The sequence below is a fragment of the Bidens hawaiensis genome, unplaced genomic scaffold (genome assembly GCF_021521415.1).
Source record: "Bidens hawaiensis isolate Kalapana, Puna unplaced genomic scaffold, B.hawaiensis_p1.1 tig00007678_1, whole genome shotgun sequence".
Lineage (NCBI taxonomy): Eukaryota > Viridiplantae > Streptophyta > Magnoliopsida > Asterales > Asteraceae > Bidens > Bidens hawaiensis.
Window position 1 is genome coordinate 637,673 of NW_027491534.1, and position 15,975 is coordinate 653,647.

A 15,975-nucleotide genomic window follows, 5' to 3' on the forward strand; every position below is an offset into this window, starting at 1 on the left:
TGCATGAAATGGATCATTTTGAATGCTTCAAAGTTGTCCTTGAATAATATTGTAATGTTTGCTTAATCTTAATTCAAAATAGAGTAGTAGTAAAGATATGGATGTATTTAGGCTTAGAAAGTAAAAATTACTCGTATTTGGTGTTAACAAAAATTGGGCTTATCAAAATTAATCCAATTATGTGATTAGCACGAATACTATAAATACTTGAAAATTGTTTGGGGTGTTATAGAAAGAATTAACTGCATGTGGTAAATTCATGATAATTTTTTTTCTCCACGTTATCAAACGGCTTTTATTTATTCGATTATGTTATTTGATAATGTGCATTTGCCAATGCATGTAAAACATAATTAATGATTTTAAGATTAATTTTTTTTACCTGAACCCGTGTGGTATACGGGTTTATAACCTAGTTATATATATTGTAAAAACAAAAGAAGTCATATTCAAAAGGTTGCATCTACACGTGTATCCAATCCAATACACCCTTTTAATCTCCTTTGGATCGGATAAGTTCACACCGATCGCTTCAATATTATTAACTGAAATGTAACCGTCATTTAAAATGCAATGGTGACAAAAGTCACGTCGTTTTAAGGGTGGTCGACGTTTAAGGATGGTGGTAATGGAGACAGGAGGAAAACGATGACGCGTGGGATGAGTGGGAACACCATCCCAAACCCCCCTTGGTGTCCAAAAAAATTGTCACCGAGCCAGCTTGTAGAAGCCGCACCCCACCCCACCCCACCCTAATTCATCCATCCTTCAACGTTCACTTTTAACGGTCATATGACCATTTGAATTAAAAAAGGCTCCAGTTGTCCACATACCCTTTGACTTATCCACACACCCTTTCAAGTGGGCTTCCATACGATCGTATAGCCCCTATACGATCGTATGTAGGGTATGTGGATAACCAAAGGGTGTGTGAATAACATATCCCTTAAAAAATATATATATTGGTAAAATCTCTAAAATAGCCTGGTTTGACCCAAAATTTCGAGAAATAACCCATGTTCTAAAAAATATCCAAAATGGCGTAAAAATCCCGTCGGATCCGACGGAAACAATAACTAATCCGACAGAATTTATGGACCTTAAATCGCGCCATGTGTCAATGTATTAATGTATCCGACGGAATTTTTAATGGGTCCGACGGATTCATCTTCTACCTCTCAAACCATAAACCTTCATCTCTATCTTTTTTATTTCTCCACAAAATCAAGCAAATTGTAAATCACTTAGTTTTTCGAGGAGAACACAACCATATTGTTCAATTTCACTCTGTATCTCAAAATCAAAAACCCTCGAATTGAAAATCTAGGGTTCGACAAACAAATAAAACAGTCGGATACGACGGAAGCATGAACTGAACTGCCGGGTCCGACTGTTTATTATTACGTCGCCTAGAACACGAATCCCTCGGATAACTTAAAAAACGTCGGATCCATCGGAAAATTTGAATATGTATTAGCATCTGATAGGCTATACTTATTCGATGGATCAGTTCTTGTCTCCGTCGAATCCTACGAGATTTTTAGGCCATTTTGGGGATTTTTTGAGAACATAGGCTATTTCTGAAAAATGTAGGTCAAACTAGACTATTTTGGGGGTTTTCCCAATATTAATTAAATAACTTATCTATATTTAAACCAACTAAATTACTCATTCTTTACACCAAAATCTCTACTCTATCTACAAAAATTCTCTACTCAGATGATCAAAAATGGATATTTTTAGTATTCTTTTGTGTAGCTCAGATTTCTATGATGACAAACGAACGATCGTCAAATTTGTTAGTTTAGTCGGACAAGCGACAATTCGTCAACTGAATAAAAAAAAGAGGTTATATAGACAGAGCGCGAAGCTGGATACAAGCAGTTAAGGATTCTATGAGGAAACCGGGATTTTCATGAGAAGGTTCAGACGTCGAGGCCATTATTCTTACATATTGTTGCCGATTTAGACGCAAACTTTGATTATTTTCAGCAACGTAATGATCCTTTGAGGAAACCAGGATTTTCAGGCATTCAAAAGTGCAAGTCTGCTATTCGGCAGCTAGCATATGGGAATGTTGCCGACACATACGTCGAGGTGCTAGCTATGTCGGAAAGAACATCATGCGACGTTTTACAATACCTTTGTGCCGCTATAATTCATTTATACGGAAAAGTGTACATGCGTAAACCAACAAGTCATGACGTAGAACTTTCATACGAGGCGCATGACAGACTACATGGATTTCTGAGGATGATAGGAAGCACTATTAGCATTGGCCTTGGCGGAATTATCCAAAAGAATGGCGAGACCAATTCATGTGAGGAGTTCATCAGTACTCAACGGTAGCCCTTGAAGCGGTTGCCTCGCGGGATTTATGGATATGGCATGCATTTTTGGTCCCGTTGGGTCGAACAAAGATCTAAATGTCCTATACCGGTCGCCACTATACAATGAGCAAATGCATGGAAAAGCATCGAGCTGTCCATTTGGTATGAACGGGATGTTGAAATATATCTCATGATAAATGTGGACGTCTAATTAAATTGACAATTATGTGATGGATATAACTGCATAATATAAAAAGGCTTAGAAACTCTTGCCCTTTGATATCTTTTATGAGTGTTTATAAACACCACATGATTCTTTCATACACTTGATTTGCATCAATCTAAGACATCCTAAGGGAAGTAAGAAAGACCAGGATCATGGCTTCATCCTTTTAAAAAATAACCATCCTTACAAGACTACAAGTAAATATGATTAATAATTTATTTATCTTATGTTCATGATTGAGTTTATTAGTGGTTATTGATATTACTCATGTTCTAATGATATAATCAACATGGGATATTAGAGCCATGCTGATTATATCGATTCAATCATCTAAATCGATGTAAAGCCATGTGTTTGTTCAATCAGTTTTTGTGATTTGCGATCGTCGAAATATGCAAAACAAATAATAAAATAAAATAATAAAAAACAGATTTGTTCTGATTATAAAAATATTAATGGATTAGAATGTTTATCACAAAGATATTTTTCCAAGTTCCATCAATTTGTGACGTCCCTTATCCAAACTGATGAATTGAACATTCATGTATACATGTAGAAAGTTCTTATTTGTTTTGGACAACCGTGAAAAAATAAGGTTTTGTATGAGTTTATTTTTGGTATATGCAAGCCCTCCATCTTAGAAGCATTATATTTGACACTAAATTAATTTCTGTATGAAATATGTCTCATGCTCATGATCTGTTTTGCTAAACGATAACTTGAGAATGCTAGATTTTTGTTTCTTGCAATTGAAGTCCTAACAAATTCGAGTATATATATCTAAGGTGACGCCTCGTTTTCATTAAGAAAAATTAATTGAGTACATCATGATTAATATTTTGACTTAATTTACCAATTGCTTTGTATTATTTAAGCTGTTCACCATGGAGAGGCTTCAAAGACTCTTCACGTCACCGCCACGTAAAAAACAGAGCTTTGAAGCCTTTATTGATAACGTCATGCTATTGTCTAAAGCCCATTTACCGCCACAATATATATGCACATATATATGTATGAGAGAGAGAAGCATGATGGCCCACCCATAATGCCCCTTTACCGTCGGTCTTCATACTACCGCCCAACATCTATGGCATATATCTACCCCTCAATGCCCCTCAATAGTGTCTGGGGCTTTAAAGCCCCCTTTAAAGCCCATGTGGAGTGAGGACAGTCTTAGAGAATAATTGGCCTCATATATTAGATTATTTAAAAAGAAGATTCTCAAAATAGTCTTTTTTAGAGAGAATTCTCAAAATAGCCCTTTTTTATTCAAATTTTTTTAGAATTTGGACTGTCAAGACGCATTGGAAAAAGATAAAAATAAAGAGGGAGCAGGCCAAATTTCGAAAGAAAGTCAGATATGAGACGATATTTCGGGAAATAATGAAGTTAAGTCCAAATTTTTTGTAATCTTAGAGCAAAAGTTCAGATTTTTTCAAAATTTTTTTTTTCAAAAAACTGTCTTGAGAGACTATTTTTTTATGTTTCCTACATTTCCCGTCCATATTTTCAAATTCTTGAAAAAATATAATTTTGACAATTATACCCCTGAACCACCACCATCACCGACGCCGTCGGACCCACCCCATCACCACCACCGTCAACCGCCACCACCAGTTCATGGATCTCCGCCGTCGCCTCCCTCCTAAACCTCCTTCAATAACCCACCACCACCATCACCGTGATGGGTTTGTTGAAACATCTCCGCCGTGTTCATTTTATGGCCGCCGGGAACCAGCTTTCCGAGCTCCTGTGCCTTCTCACTAATCCTCCGCTGCCGCACTCTTGCCGCCATACTCTGCGCCGACAAGCTCCCGTTCCCGCCACCTTTATTATTATTATTATTATTATTATTATTATTATTATTATTATTATTATTATTACCTTCATCTTTTTTCATCAGTTCAACCTGACCGTACCATTCTGGCAACCCAACACAACCACCATCACCGCCATACCAACCACCAACACCATGCCACGTCACCGGTTCCGGTACCGGAAGCGGCGGCAGTTCCACCGGAAAATATTGCTCTTGGTTAAAAGTAGCCGAGTATGGTAAAGCGGAGAAAGGGTTGTGAAACTCCGGCGACGGTGTGAAGAAGTTTCCGGCAGGTGGGATAATATTCGAATGGTTGTTGTAAGTGGGGTCGAATATCGGGTTAAGTTCAGTGTCGTAAGATGTGGTTTCTTCATGGAAAGAAAACATCTCCGGTGCCGGTGACTCTGACCAGTTGGTGATGGGGTGGGGGGCGACGACGGCTATGGTGCAGCGGTGATGGGTGCAGCGGTGGTGGAGGAGGCTATGGTGGTAGTGACGGTGGTGGTGATGGGGTGGGGCCGACGGCGTCGGTGATGGTGGTGGTTCAAGGTGGTGTTGGTGGTGGTTCAGAGGTATAATCGTAAAAAATATATTTTTCAAGAATTTGAAAATATGGACGGGAAATGTAGGAAACATAAAAAAACAGTCTCTCAAGACGGTTTTTTGAATAAAATAGATTTGGAAAAATCTGAACTTTTGCTCCAAGATTACAAAATAATTTGGACTTTACCTTCATTATTTCCCGAAATCTCGTCTCCTACCTGACTTTCTTTCGAAATTTGGCCTCCTCCATCTTTGTTTTTATTTTTTCCTAAAGCGTCTTGTCAGTCCAAATTCTAAAATATTTTAAGGAAAAATGGGCTATTTTGGAGACTTTCTCTCTAAAATTGGCTATTTTAAGAATTTTCCTTATTTAAATGGTTAATAAATTTTGGCATTGCAGTGGCTTTATTTTATTTCATTGATTGCCACAGTAAGGCTATGTTTGGTTGGAGATAATGGAATGAAGGGGGAATGGAATGGGAGAAGGAATGGAATGGACAAGGGAATGAAATGGATCATTACCATTCATTTGTCTTGTTTGGTTAACTTATAGGAATGACATCAATTATTAATTTTTATTGTTTGATATCTAAAAAAAAAAAACCTACAATGGCGACGGTGATAGCTCCAGCACGAAAATGGTGGTGGCGGTTGCGGCGGCGGCGGCGGCGGTGTCTGTCACACCCCGACCATGACCGAAACGTCGGGGCGCAACCGATTGTTCATCGTACACGACACTATTAAGTGACAATATTTAATCAACTCATTTAAATTCATAAAAACACAAAGAGTCACATAACTTGTTCATACAATAACCGAATTCAAATCATAGTAAATAATATATTGTTCGTTTTGCTAATATCCTAATAGTCTCGATAACGGTTTTTTTTTCTTCAAGTCCTCGAGTCAACCTAAAGTCAAACCTGTAACATTGCATAAATAGATTTTGTCAACCCAAAGGTTGGTGAGCAATTTCATAGTTTTTGAACAATAGATATATAATATGAAATTCCACAACTTGTATACAAAACAACAAATAATAGCAACAATTTAGATAAATGAAATCGTTAATAAGAATACATTAACGACACCTTTCTATAAGGGGATGCCAAATATACTCGGATTTTGTATGAAATCGTTAATAAGAATACATTAACGACACCTTTCTATAAGGGGATGCCAGATATACTCGGATTTATGAATCAACCATCCAAAAGCGGTAAACACATTAGCACTTAAGCATATAAGCATATAATCACCAAATCGAGCATTTATTTAAGTGAAGTATACAATAAAGTTTGTGGTTTAAGACTCAAGTATAAATCATTTGGATTTGAATAAGTTTGCAATGTCACCCCCAAAATATAAAAGAGTGAAAACGGGGGATGAAAGTACTCACATTCAAGTAATAAACTTGAAAGATTTGTTGATTTGGAGATTAACCGGAACGATGAGTTTAACGAACGAAGCCTAAAGGAGAAGAAGTCTTGTATTAGAAAAGTTGTCTTGGAAGTCTATAAATGAAAATAAATGTTAAGAAATATAAACAATTTAAAGTTTAAGGTTTAAAATGTAAATATTTAAGAAATTATAATAATAGTCCTTTAAAAATGTAAGTTTGCTCGAAACCGGGTTAAAGTATCTAGCCCTTAATTTTACTCAACCTATGTTAAGTAATAAGGTGGGTAAAAATGCAAGAAAACAAGTCCCTTTATAATATAGATACTAACACGGGTTTTAACGAGTGTTCGGGTCTTGGTGACTTGACCAAACCCAAAGTCAACTTTCCCAAAATAATAAATGTATGAGATAACTCAATAAAATCTTAAAGAGACTTAACCAAGTATGTAGTTCTATTGTTTTAGAACTAACAGCGTCCGTTAATCGAGTGTTCGGTTTAGTCGGTCCAAACTTTGTTATAGGATCAAGTTGGATTCAACATTCCGAGTACTTTGTGAAAATAATTAAAATCAGTTTATAAAGTATTTTTAAAGAAATATATAAGCTTTAATGGTTAAAAACACACTTGTGTGTCTTAAGCGAGTAAACTTGGTGTAGTTCGGTTTGGTTCGGTTTTTTATCTTGGAATAAGGCCAAGAATGGTTACCACATGTCCAAACATCATAGAACTTGTAAAATAATTTATAAATAATAATACAAAAGTTTTACATACAAAAAGTCAACAACAAAGTCTTTAAACGAAAATTCGATTTCCGGTTCGGATCTTGTTTCGGGATAAGACCGAGGTTAGATTCTACAAACCCATAACCATGGAACTAATTAAAATGATTTTAGAAACTCAAATCTTACATAAAACATGTTTATACAACTATTTAAACAAACTAGTAAACAAGAGTTCGGCTTCCGGTTTGGAGCTATTTACGGAATAACCGAGGCTAGTCTCTACAAACCCATAACCATGGAACTCAAAATGTAAAATAAAACTAAGATGAGCAGAAGTTAAACTAGTATAACTAGTTTGATAGTTAGATGCGGAAAATATATATAATCAAGGACTACTACGAGTCCTCCATGTAGCTTTGTCTTATGGGCCGGACACTTAACCGACCGAGACCGGAGAAATGCCCACCGAAGGTACAAAGGGTGCTATTATATATATGTTGTATAACAATCTTCAAGTATAAATAAGTGTTAACAAGTTGATTATAATGTAAGACTATGGTCAGTTTGACTTTGGAAAGTCAAACTGCCAAAAAAAATATGAAGAACACATTTGAATGCTTGAGAATTGAAAGAGAAAGAGATGAATGTCAAGGATTAATGAAGGGGATAGGGGTGTATATATAGAGTGGGTTGAAAGGGTCAAGCATGGGGTGTGATATCAAGGTTTGCATGCAAGAGGGGTCAAGACAAGTCACAAAACAACAAAAAAAATAAAAAATAAAAAAATGGGCCACTGGTCTGCTGCTGATCTGCTGCTGGTCAGCACGTCAGTTCGCGTCCGGAAGTTCGTTTTTAATGTATCTTGAGCGTTTTAAGTCCGTTTTCGAATCCGTAAAAGGGGTTTTTCAAATTAGACAAGCGGGAATGTTTTAGTAACATAAAATCCAATATTTTATATATTTGAAATGTTCTAATTATAAATCGGGTCGGTTTACAACATAAAAACAAATACAAAATAAATACAATTTGACCCGAAATCGAGGATTGTCACAGTGTCGGCGGAGTTGGTGGTGGTGCCAATGGTGGTGGTGGTTGTTAGGTGGTAGTGTTGTTGAGAAAGTAGGGTGAGGGAGGAATGGAATGAAAAAAAAAGAAGGGGAGTGGGAAGGAATGTTTTTGATGGAATGAGATTCCATGTGTAATGGATGATTCAATTCCATTGAGTAACCAAACATCACTTTTTTCATTCCCACGTAATGAATCATTCCATTCCTACTGTCATTCCTGCATATCAAACGCTACCTAAACTTTGTTATGAGCCCAAAACTTCGTTCACGGTACATTAGATTTTGTGATATCTAACATGTGCGGCCCAAAGTGAATTAAATGTTCACTGTGTCATTCCCATGGATAATAACCTACGCGCAGTTACTTTATGGGCTTAAGGAAAATTGTTTAATTCACATGAACTTGCATAATATATGTGTATATATTTTTTTTGTATATAGTATTAATCTTACTTTGAGTTTTCATTTATGCTTAAATTATTTGGTTATCCCATTGATTAATTTTGGCCATTGTACGATAAATAAGTTTAAAGCCATTATTAGCTTTGATAATCTGAATGATCGAACCAACAGGAAGTTATTCAAGCCACTTAAGTGTAAAATTCATTTAATGTGTATTGCCAAACAATGAACCCAACGGATAATTGTTTGATGACATATATGTTAAAATATAGGCCTAACATGCATAAATATATACTTCTACCTAACATGCTGAATTCTTTGTTTTTATGTATGTTCACATTACTTGAATGTTGGTCAAAGCCAATTTGAAGCCAACATTCAAGTAGAACCATAAAATTATTTATTTATAGCCAACATGAAGCCCAATACATTATTTTCATTCATAACATTTGGATATTGGTTGAACGGATCGGAACGGGGTTTGGGTCGGACAGTTCCGGGCAGGAACAAACAAATTTTGGGTCAGGTTGGGACGAGTTTCGAGTCGGAACAGGTTCGAGTTAGAATGGGGTTCGGCTCATCACCATCTTGGTCTAATTCTAAAAAAATATCATCTTATTTCTTTAGACTCTAGGCCCATCGGCTTATCGATTTGATTTTAGCATGTTCTTTTAGCCTTTAAATTTTGTTCATTTAGGATATCAACGAATACGTTCATTTTTTAAAGAGCGAGGAAATTCTGCATCTTTTATTGTCTGTGTTCATTCATTTGATTGGTTAAACTAAACGAAAATGAACGTGAACATTCTCTCGTTCATTTTTGTTTACCAGATCGGTCTGCAAGAAAGGCCACAGGAAGAGAAATTTAAGAGTATTAAATTGCTTACATCGTTTCTATGTATAATACGCTGCAACTCGTGTGAGTGGTTCAACGTGCTGGTCATAAGTCGACTTAGTTTTTCTTTTCTATGTATTATGTCCCCTTTGAAAGCATGCTTTTTCCATGGTGACTTACCCCTTCAATTTGTCCTGTTTACAAATGCATCATCCTTACTTGAAACTGAAACATCTCTTTTCTCCTGTTTCTACATTGGAATATATATTACAAGCTATGAAACTCTACACATAATTATGAAACATAGTTAATCAACTTCTCAAAGTGAAAGAGGTGTTTCCGAACTCGATAAATATGTACACTATACATAACCGCCGCTGTCGTCACCAACCCGAACGAAACCAAGAACAACTTCCAGAAATCCTAACAACACAAAATAAATAAATAAATATATTGACTCAGTTTTTTTTTTTTTTTTTGGTTTACTCAGTTTGATGATGTAATATGGTCATAAAGATCACCTGAGGGTTGGAGATGATCAATCCCATGATGTATGTCATGAGGTCCCAAAAAGACTGGACCGAGTTTTGAACGCCTCCAACGACGGCTCTATCAGATTCGGGCACTTGATCCTGTTTCATAATTGAATCTAACAACAGAAAACAGAAATCTAGAATCTTTTTCAACAATTTTCGGGCTTTCGTATCACCTGCATTTGTTGAATGACGGACAGATCAAACACCCATAGCCCCAGATGTGACACCGCCACTCCCGACATCAGCTTATAAGCTGATGTTATGTTGTTCTTGACCCATATTGTCCCAACACAGATCAAGAGGCAAGTCCACTGCATATAAAGTAAACAACATAATAATAAATCTTTAATGAACAAGATTACCTAGTCAAAACTCCCTTGTTATCAATTATGAACAGTTAGTGTACCTGTGACCAGACTGCCCAGAGTCCGGTTCTAAGGGTTGATATTCGAGTCTCCATGAAAGGATACAAAAACGTGGCCGAGATACCAATTATCGCGGTTATTCCTCTTCCCGTTCCAATAATGTATGCCGGTATTCCGTCCCATTCTAATGTTGCAGTCATCAAAGTTCCAAGACTATCAAAAGAATAAGTTAGTTTTATAACTAAAATGTAATAACTGCGTCTGTTGGCCAGAACCCATTTTAACCCCAGCCAAATTGACTCTTTTCGAAACAACCTGTTTTAACCCGCACTCATTTGCTCAGATCCCGTATTCATTTTTAAAACCGCCTGTTTTGACCTCAACTTGTTTTGCTCAAAACTGATATTGACCCGAACCAAATGGATTCTTTTATAAAACAGCCCGTTTTGACACGAACTCATTTTGCTAAGAACCGGTATTTACCCAACCCAAATTTATTCTTATTCAAAACAATCCATTTTGACCCAGACTCATTTTGCGCGGAACGCATTTTGAGGGTCACCCGAACCTGCCCAACTTTCCATGCTTAAAAATAAGTAAACAACTAACTAAATCTAGCAGCAAAAAAGTATTTAAGTTTTTAAACCATCTTGTATTTTGCTATTCACCTTAAAGAAAAGAAAAAAACTGTAAAGATAATGTTATACTATTTTATAGCGTGGCAATTTTGACCCGTTAACGTATATTGGTCAAATTGGTCAACTCACATTATTTAACTAAAAGGCCAAAGTAAGCAGAAGTGTATCAGTATTGCTTAAGACCTACTAAATTGCTTTGTTAAGAAAATTATATTACTACCATAAGAACTATACTTTTTATGAACACTTAACATGCTAACTACTTATAATGATGACCAAAGAACATGAAACCGAAGATCAAACCGCACCTGAGGACAGTAAAATAGAGTAAGGCTAAAGATAATCCCGCCAGAACAACATCTTGTTGAAGATACACTCGCCAAGCATGTATAAACGGACTTCCCGACACCCTTTCAACACACTTTCTAACCATAAAATGATCTGAAGGAACATTGCCAGTTGCTGTTAATGTCTCATGATGTTGGTTAGTTTGTTCCTCGGAACTAGAAGGGGCATGTTCTTGATAATCTGGTCCTTGTTTTCGGCTTCTTTCTTGTAGAGATGGGATCCCTTCGTATACAGAGTTTAGGAACCAATATGACAAGAAAACCGAGAGTATGTTCCAGATTGCTAAACTGACAGCTGATGCTTTCATTGACACAAAACTGATGATGAATCCTGTTACGACAGGAGCGAACAAATTGCTTATAAGATCGATTCTTCGGATTCTGGAGTTTAACTTTGTTAGCAAGTTTGATGAATGGCCTTCTGATATTACAACCACCCTGTCATAGTTTGAAATATATGTCACTCTAGTTTTGACTTTTAAGGTCATAAGCCAAACAGTTTAACTTTTGAGGTCATAAACGAATGGTGAATATCTACATTATGGTAGTCATCAAACTTTGTAGATGTCTAAATGATAAGATTAACCTATGAATGTTTGCAGGCGCTAGAATTATGCTTTAGAGCCCATAATCCATTGACTTTGGAAGTCAAACACAAAATAAGTCATTGATGGGCAGCTATCAAGTTTTTCTAGATGTTTACAGAAGAAGATCAATCTATGATGGTTTGGATGGGATGCACAATTTGACCTCAACAGTCAAGCTAGTTACTTCAAATAAGCTCTACGGCTTAGAAAAAGAAAAATCGACTTTGAGGTCAAACACAAAATCTAACTGTTGATATATTTCTAGATTAGAACAGTAGTAAAATGTTCATACATGTTTAACAAATTAAATCAATCTATGAAGTTAAACCGACTAGATAACAAATTTACCATTCTCTTTCAATCAAGATGGTCCCTGCAAGAGTTGAAAGAACTGCTACAGCTCCAGAGAGATTGGTCAGCACAACAAGCAAAAAAAATTTAGTGGCATTGGTGAGACGCAAGTCCGGAGAGATTAAAAGCCCGACCACCGTGACTCCAGAAACAATGAATGAGAGGTTTTGTGTTAGCAGCCAAACACGTAGAACCTATCAAATATCATACGTTCATGACCATGACTTACATGAACTTATGCATGACCATATGAACAAAGATTACATCTGGCCCAAATAAACATGAAGAATTTTAACAGCAAATGGAAAAAAACTTAATTTAGAGATTAAGTAGTTTCCATTTATTATGTGAACTAATTATTTTTATTTGATTTTACCATTTAATTAAATAGGCATGTCATGATTGATCACTATATGAACAACCCTAAATTAAATAAGCACGTACGAGAAAGATCAAACCTTTGGATATGTGGAGTTGTCAATCCATTGGCCTACTAAGGGACCGAATATGGTGGTTGTTGCTGACTCAACCACCCCATAGGCTGCAGCCATAAGCAAAGAATCCGGCCAAACATTTATCATATACAACCCGACTGAAAACTCCCATGTCCTATATATTTAAACTCATAAAAATATGTTACTCATATATATCAATCATATTAGTTAAATGCAAAGTTAAACATAAGTTATTAACTAAATTTAATCACAATAATCCGTAATCTGAACCCATATTTAATGCAAAGTTAGTCCCATTGATAATAATAAAACTATGCTCTCCATAAAAAAAAACAAATGCAACTTGGCATGTGTGTGTGGGTGAGGGTTTTTTTCCTATGACAAGCAGACTTTTTGGCAACATGCCAATAACCAAACCCCACCCATCTCTATAAATTCTTCCTTGTTTCTTCTCTCATATATATAACTCTCTCTCTCTCTCTCTCTCTATATATATATATATATATATATATAGATTTTTTAATAGGCGTTCTTTGGTGTGGTTATTTGACAATGCCTGCTGAAGTTATGCCTGAAAAATCCTTCCAAGGGATCCATGCCCAAGAAACAGAAATCAATCCTATATTCTATCGAAGGTAGGCGTCCTTAACCATTCAAATTTTGAATTGGGTACAAAAAACTGATGCATATGAAATTTCACTCTAGTGGGTGTGTTTTTTAAACATCTCTATCACACAAAGTCTTTAAATTAAGCCCTTAGAGGCATGTGCAAAGAAGAGGAGAGATGACCGGTCACACAGGCAATGCTGACTTAAAGACGCATGTCGCTCCTTAACCATTCAAAATTTGGATTGGGTATAAAAAATTATGCATATGAAATTTACCTCTAGCTAGTTTTTGTAACACATCTCTATCACATAAAGTCTTTGTCTTTAAAGCTCTTAGAGGGCGCGTGTAGAGAAGAGGAGAGAGATGGCCGGTCACATGGGCAATGTTAGCATTTAACGCGTGCCCCTCCAGTGGGTCCACAAAATTGATGCATATGATATTTCACTCTAGTTTTTTTTAACGCATCTCCATCACATAAAGTCTTTGTCTTTAAAGCCCTTAGAGGGCGCGTGTAGAGAAGAGGAGAGAGATGGCCGGTCACATGGGCCATGTTAGCATTTAACGCGTGCCCCTCCAGTGGGTCCACAAAATTGATGCATATGATATTTCACTCTAGTTTTTTTTAACGCATCTCCATCACATAAAGTCTTTGTCTTTAAAGCCCTTAGAGGGCGCGTGTAGAGAAGAGGAGAGAGATGGCCGGTCACATTAATGTTAACATTTAACGCATGCCCCTCCAGTGGTCCAAAAAATTGATGCATATGATATTTCACTCTAGTTTTTTTTAACACATCTTCATCACATAAAGTTTTTAAAACCCTTAAAGGTGCGTACAGAGAAGAAGAGAGAAATGGCTGGTCACACAGACAATGCTGTGTTGAGACGCGTGCCCCCCTCCCAATGGAAATGATCTAATAAAATCTTTATAGATCCTTAAACTTGGGAATAATTATTATTTTTACGTGCATCACACAATAATTGAAATTAATAGCATGCCCTAACCAACGACTTTTGGAATTATTTATTTTTTACATGCATCACACATGTGACTTGCTTATAGGTTAGAGGGAAAGATTGCAATTGTCACCGGTGGTGCGGGAGGGATTGGTTCAGCCACCGTGAGGTTGTTTGCCAAACATGGTGCTAAAGTAGTCATAGCCGATATCAACGACCAAGCCGGACTCACACTTGCTGGTTCATTGTCTCCTTTTGTAACATATGTTCATTGTGACATTAGCTTGGAAACCGAAGTTCAAAGCCTAATCGACTCGACCTTATCTCGTTATGGTCGAGTCGATATCATGCTCAACAATGCTGGAGTGCTTGGAAACCAGTCCAAACACAAAAGCATTGTTGATTTCAATGTTGATGAGTTCGATAAAGTAATGAGTGTGAATGTGAGAGGAGTTGCCCTAGGGATGAAACACGCAGCTAGGGTTATGATTCCTAACAAGACCGGATGCATCATCTCAACTGCCAGTGTTGCAAGTGTCATGGGTGGATTGGGCCCACACGCGTATACTGCCTCGAAGCACGCAATCGTCGGGCTTACAAAGAATGTTGCTTGTGAACTGGGAAAATACGGAATTAGAGTCAACTGTATTTCGCCATTCGGGGTAGCAACATCTATGCTCGTGAATGCTTGGAGAAACGAAGATGAAGACGGAGATGAAGATGAAGATGAAGATTTAAGTTTCAGAACACCAAACAAGAAACAAATTGAAAAAATGGAGAAGTTTGTGAGTGGATTGGGTAACTTGAAGGGCACTACCTTAAGCGTTAAGGACATAGCGGAAGCAGCTCTTTATCTTGCAAGTGACGAGTCTAGATACGTGAGTGGTCATAACCTTGTTGTAGATGGCGCGGTTACAACGACTAGAAACTGTGTTAACTTGTAATAAAGATCAAGATATATCGAATAAGTTCTGATTGTAAACTTAGCGGCATGGTTACGCATATGAAAAAAAAAATTAATAAATAAAAAAATCTAAACTTTCTTCTATTATAACAATCCATTTTAGATAGACAGATATGTCTTTTTTTTATAGTCATTTTCAGTTCATTTACAGTTTTTTCTTCTGAAGCATTAATAAGAGTCATACCAATTAGGGATGGACGTAATGGGTCGTGTTTGGAATAGGTTTAGACATTTCCAAATTCATACCCGATTATTAAAGTTTGTCCCAACCTCGTTGGGTATTTGTCAGGTAATTGCCTATTGAGTGGGTATCGGGTATACCCACGGATTTCAGCACATCCGTTGGGTATCCGAACAATAAAAAACACAAAAAGAATATTCAAAGTCGGTAACGTAAAAATTAAGGTGAAATATGTAAATTAAATACCACTTTGATAATTGATGATTTTATATTTTTATAAGCAGGTAATTATCAATTCTCAAGTACTATAGTGGGGTTTTTGAGCTTTCCATGCTAATAGAAAATGTCATGTTTACCTGTAATAGTAAATGTCTGTCATGTTTAGCTGTACTTAGTAGGTATTTGAGAGCTTCGTTTTGACTGCTGAAGTGATTTTATATGCAAAAATTTTTAAAACTAGATATCACTTTTGCTATATATATATATATATATATATATAGGCTAAGTATAAAATGAAAACCCACTTAAGTTGTGAAAACTTTAGAAACTTATTCTCAACCACATGTTTTTAATTAATGTTTAAATCTTGTGGTCCACAATTAAAGTGAATATAAATATAACTTTTTCTCTCTCCTAAAAACA

The 15,975-nt window shown here is 36.4% G+C and overlaps 3 protein-coding genes across 3 annotated transcripts; 1 reads left to right on the top strand and 2 right to left on the bottom strand.

The window, feature by feature from the left end:
• Positions 1–4,201: 4,201 nt before the first annotated feature.
• LOC143635764 (uncharacterized) lies at positions 4,202–4,762 on the bottom strand. Its single transcript, XM_077103515.1, has 2 exons — positions 4,441–4,762; positions 4,202–4,383 (listed from the first exon to the last, which is right to left on the bottom strand). Exons 1-2 carry the CDS (start codon positions 4,760–4,762, stop codon positions 4,202–4,204), a joined length of 504 nt encoding a protein of 167 aa, XP_076959630.1.
• A 4,768-nt stretch (positions 4,763–9,530) lies between these two features.
• LOC143635765 (solute carrier family 40 member 2-like) lies at positions 9,531–12,899 on the bottom strand. The gene is made up of 9 exons (XM_077103516.1): positions 12,877–12,899; positions 12,629–12,779; positions 12,168–12,364; positions 11,194–11,670; positions 10,289–10,460; positions 10,056–10,193; positions 9,868–9,978; positions 9,707–9,769; positions 9,531–9,596 (listed from the first exon to the last, which is right to left on the bottom strand). Exons 1-9 carry the CDS (start codon positions 12,897–12,899, stop codon positions 9,531–9,533), a joined length of 1,398 nt encoding a protein of 465 aa, XP_076959631.1.
• Positions 12,900–13,114: 215 nt separating this feature from the next.
• On the top strand, positions 13,115–15,137 carry LOC143635721 (short-chain dehydrogenase reductase 2a-like). The gene is made up of 2 exons (XM_077103479.1): positions 13,115–13,260; positions 14,295–15,137. The coding sequence occupies exons 1-2, from the start codon at positions 13,178–13,180 to the stop codon at positions 15,130–15,132; spliced, it is 921 nt and encodes a 306-aa protein (XP_076959594.1). The 5' UTR covers positions 13,115–13,177; the 3' UTR covers positions 15,133–15,137.
• Positions 15,138–15,975: the final 838 nt, after the last annotated feature.

Excerpts from the sequence above, each read along its gene's own strand:
- LOC143635764 (XM_077103515.1), bottom strand. The coding sequence starts at position 4,762 with ATGTTTTCTTTCCATGAAGAAACCACATCTTACGACACTGAACTTAAC. Across the intron at positions 4,384-4,440 it reads ACTGATGAAAAAAGATGAAG|GTGGCGGGAACGGGAGCTTG; the intron begins GTAATAATAATA and ends ATAATAATAAAG.
- LOC143635765 (XM_077103516.1), bottom strand. The coding sequence starts at position 12,899 with ATGGGTTCAGATTACGGATTATT. Across the intron at positions 12,780-12,876 it reads GGTTCAGATTACGGATTATT|GACATGGGAGTTTTCAGTCG; the intron begins GTGATTAAATTT and ends TTAAATATATAG. Across the intron at positions 9,597-9,706 it reads CAGCGGCGGTTATGTATAGT|AAACAGGAGAAAAGAGATGT; the intron begins GTACATATTTAT and ends ATTCCAATGTAG.
- LOC143635721 (XM_077103479.1), top strand. The coding sequence starts at position 13,178 with ATGCCTGCTGAAGTTATGCCTGAAAAATCCTTCCAAGGGATCCATGCC. Across the intron at positions 13,261-14,294 it reads AATCCTATATTCTATCGAAG|GTTAGAGGGAAAGATTGCAA; the intron begins GTAGGCGTCCTT and ends ACTTGCTTATAG.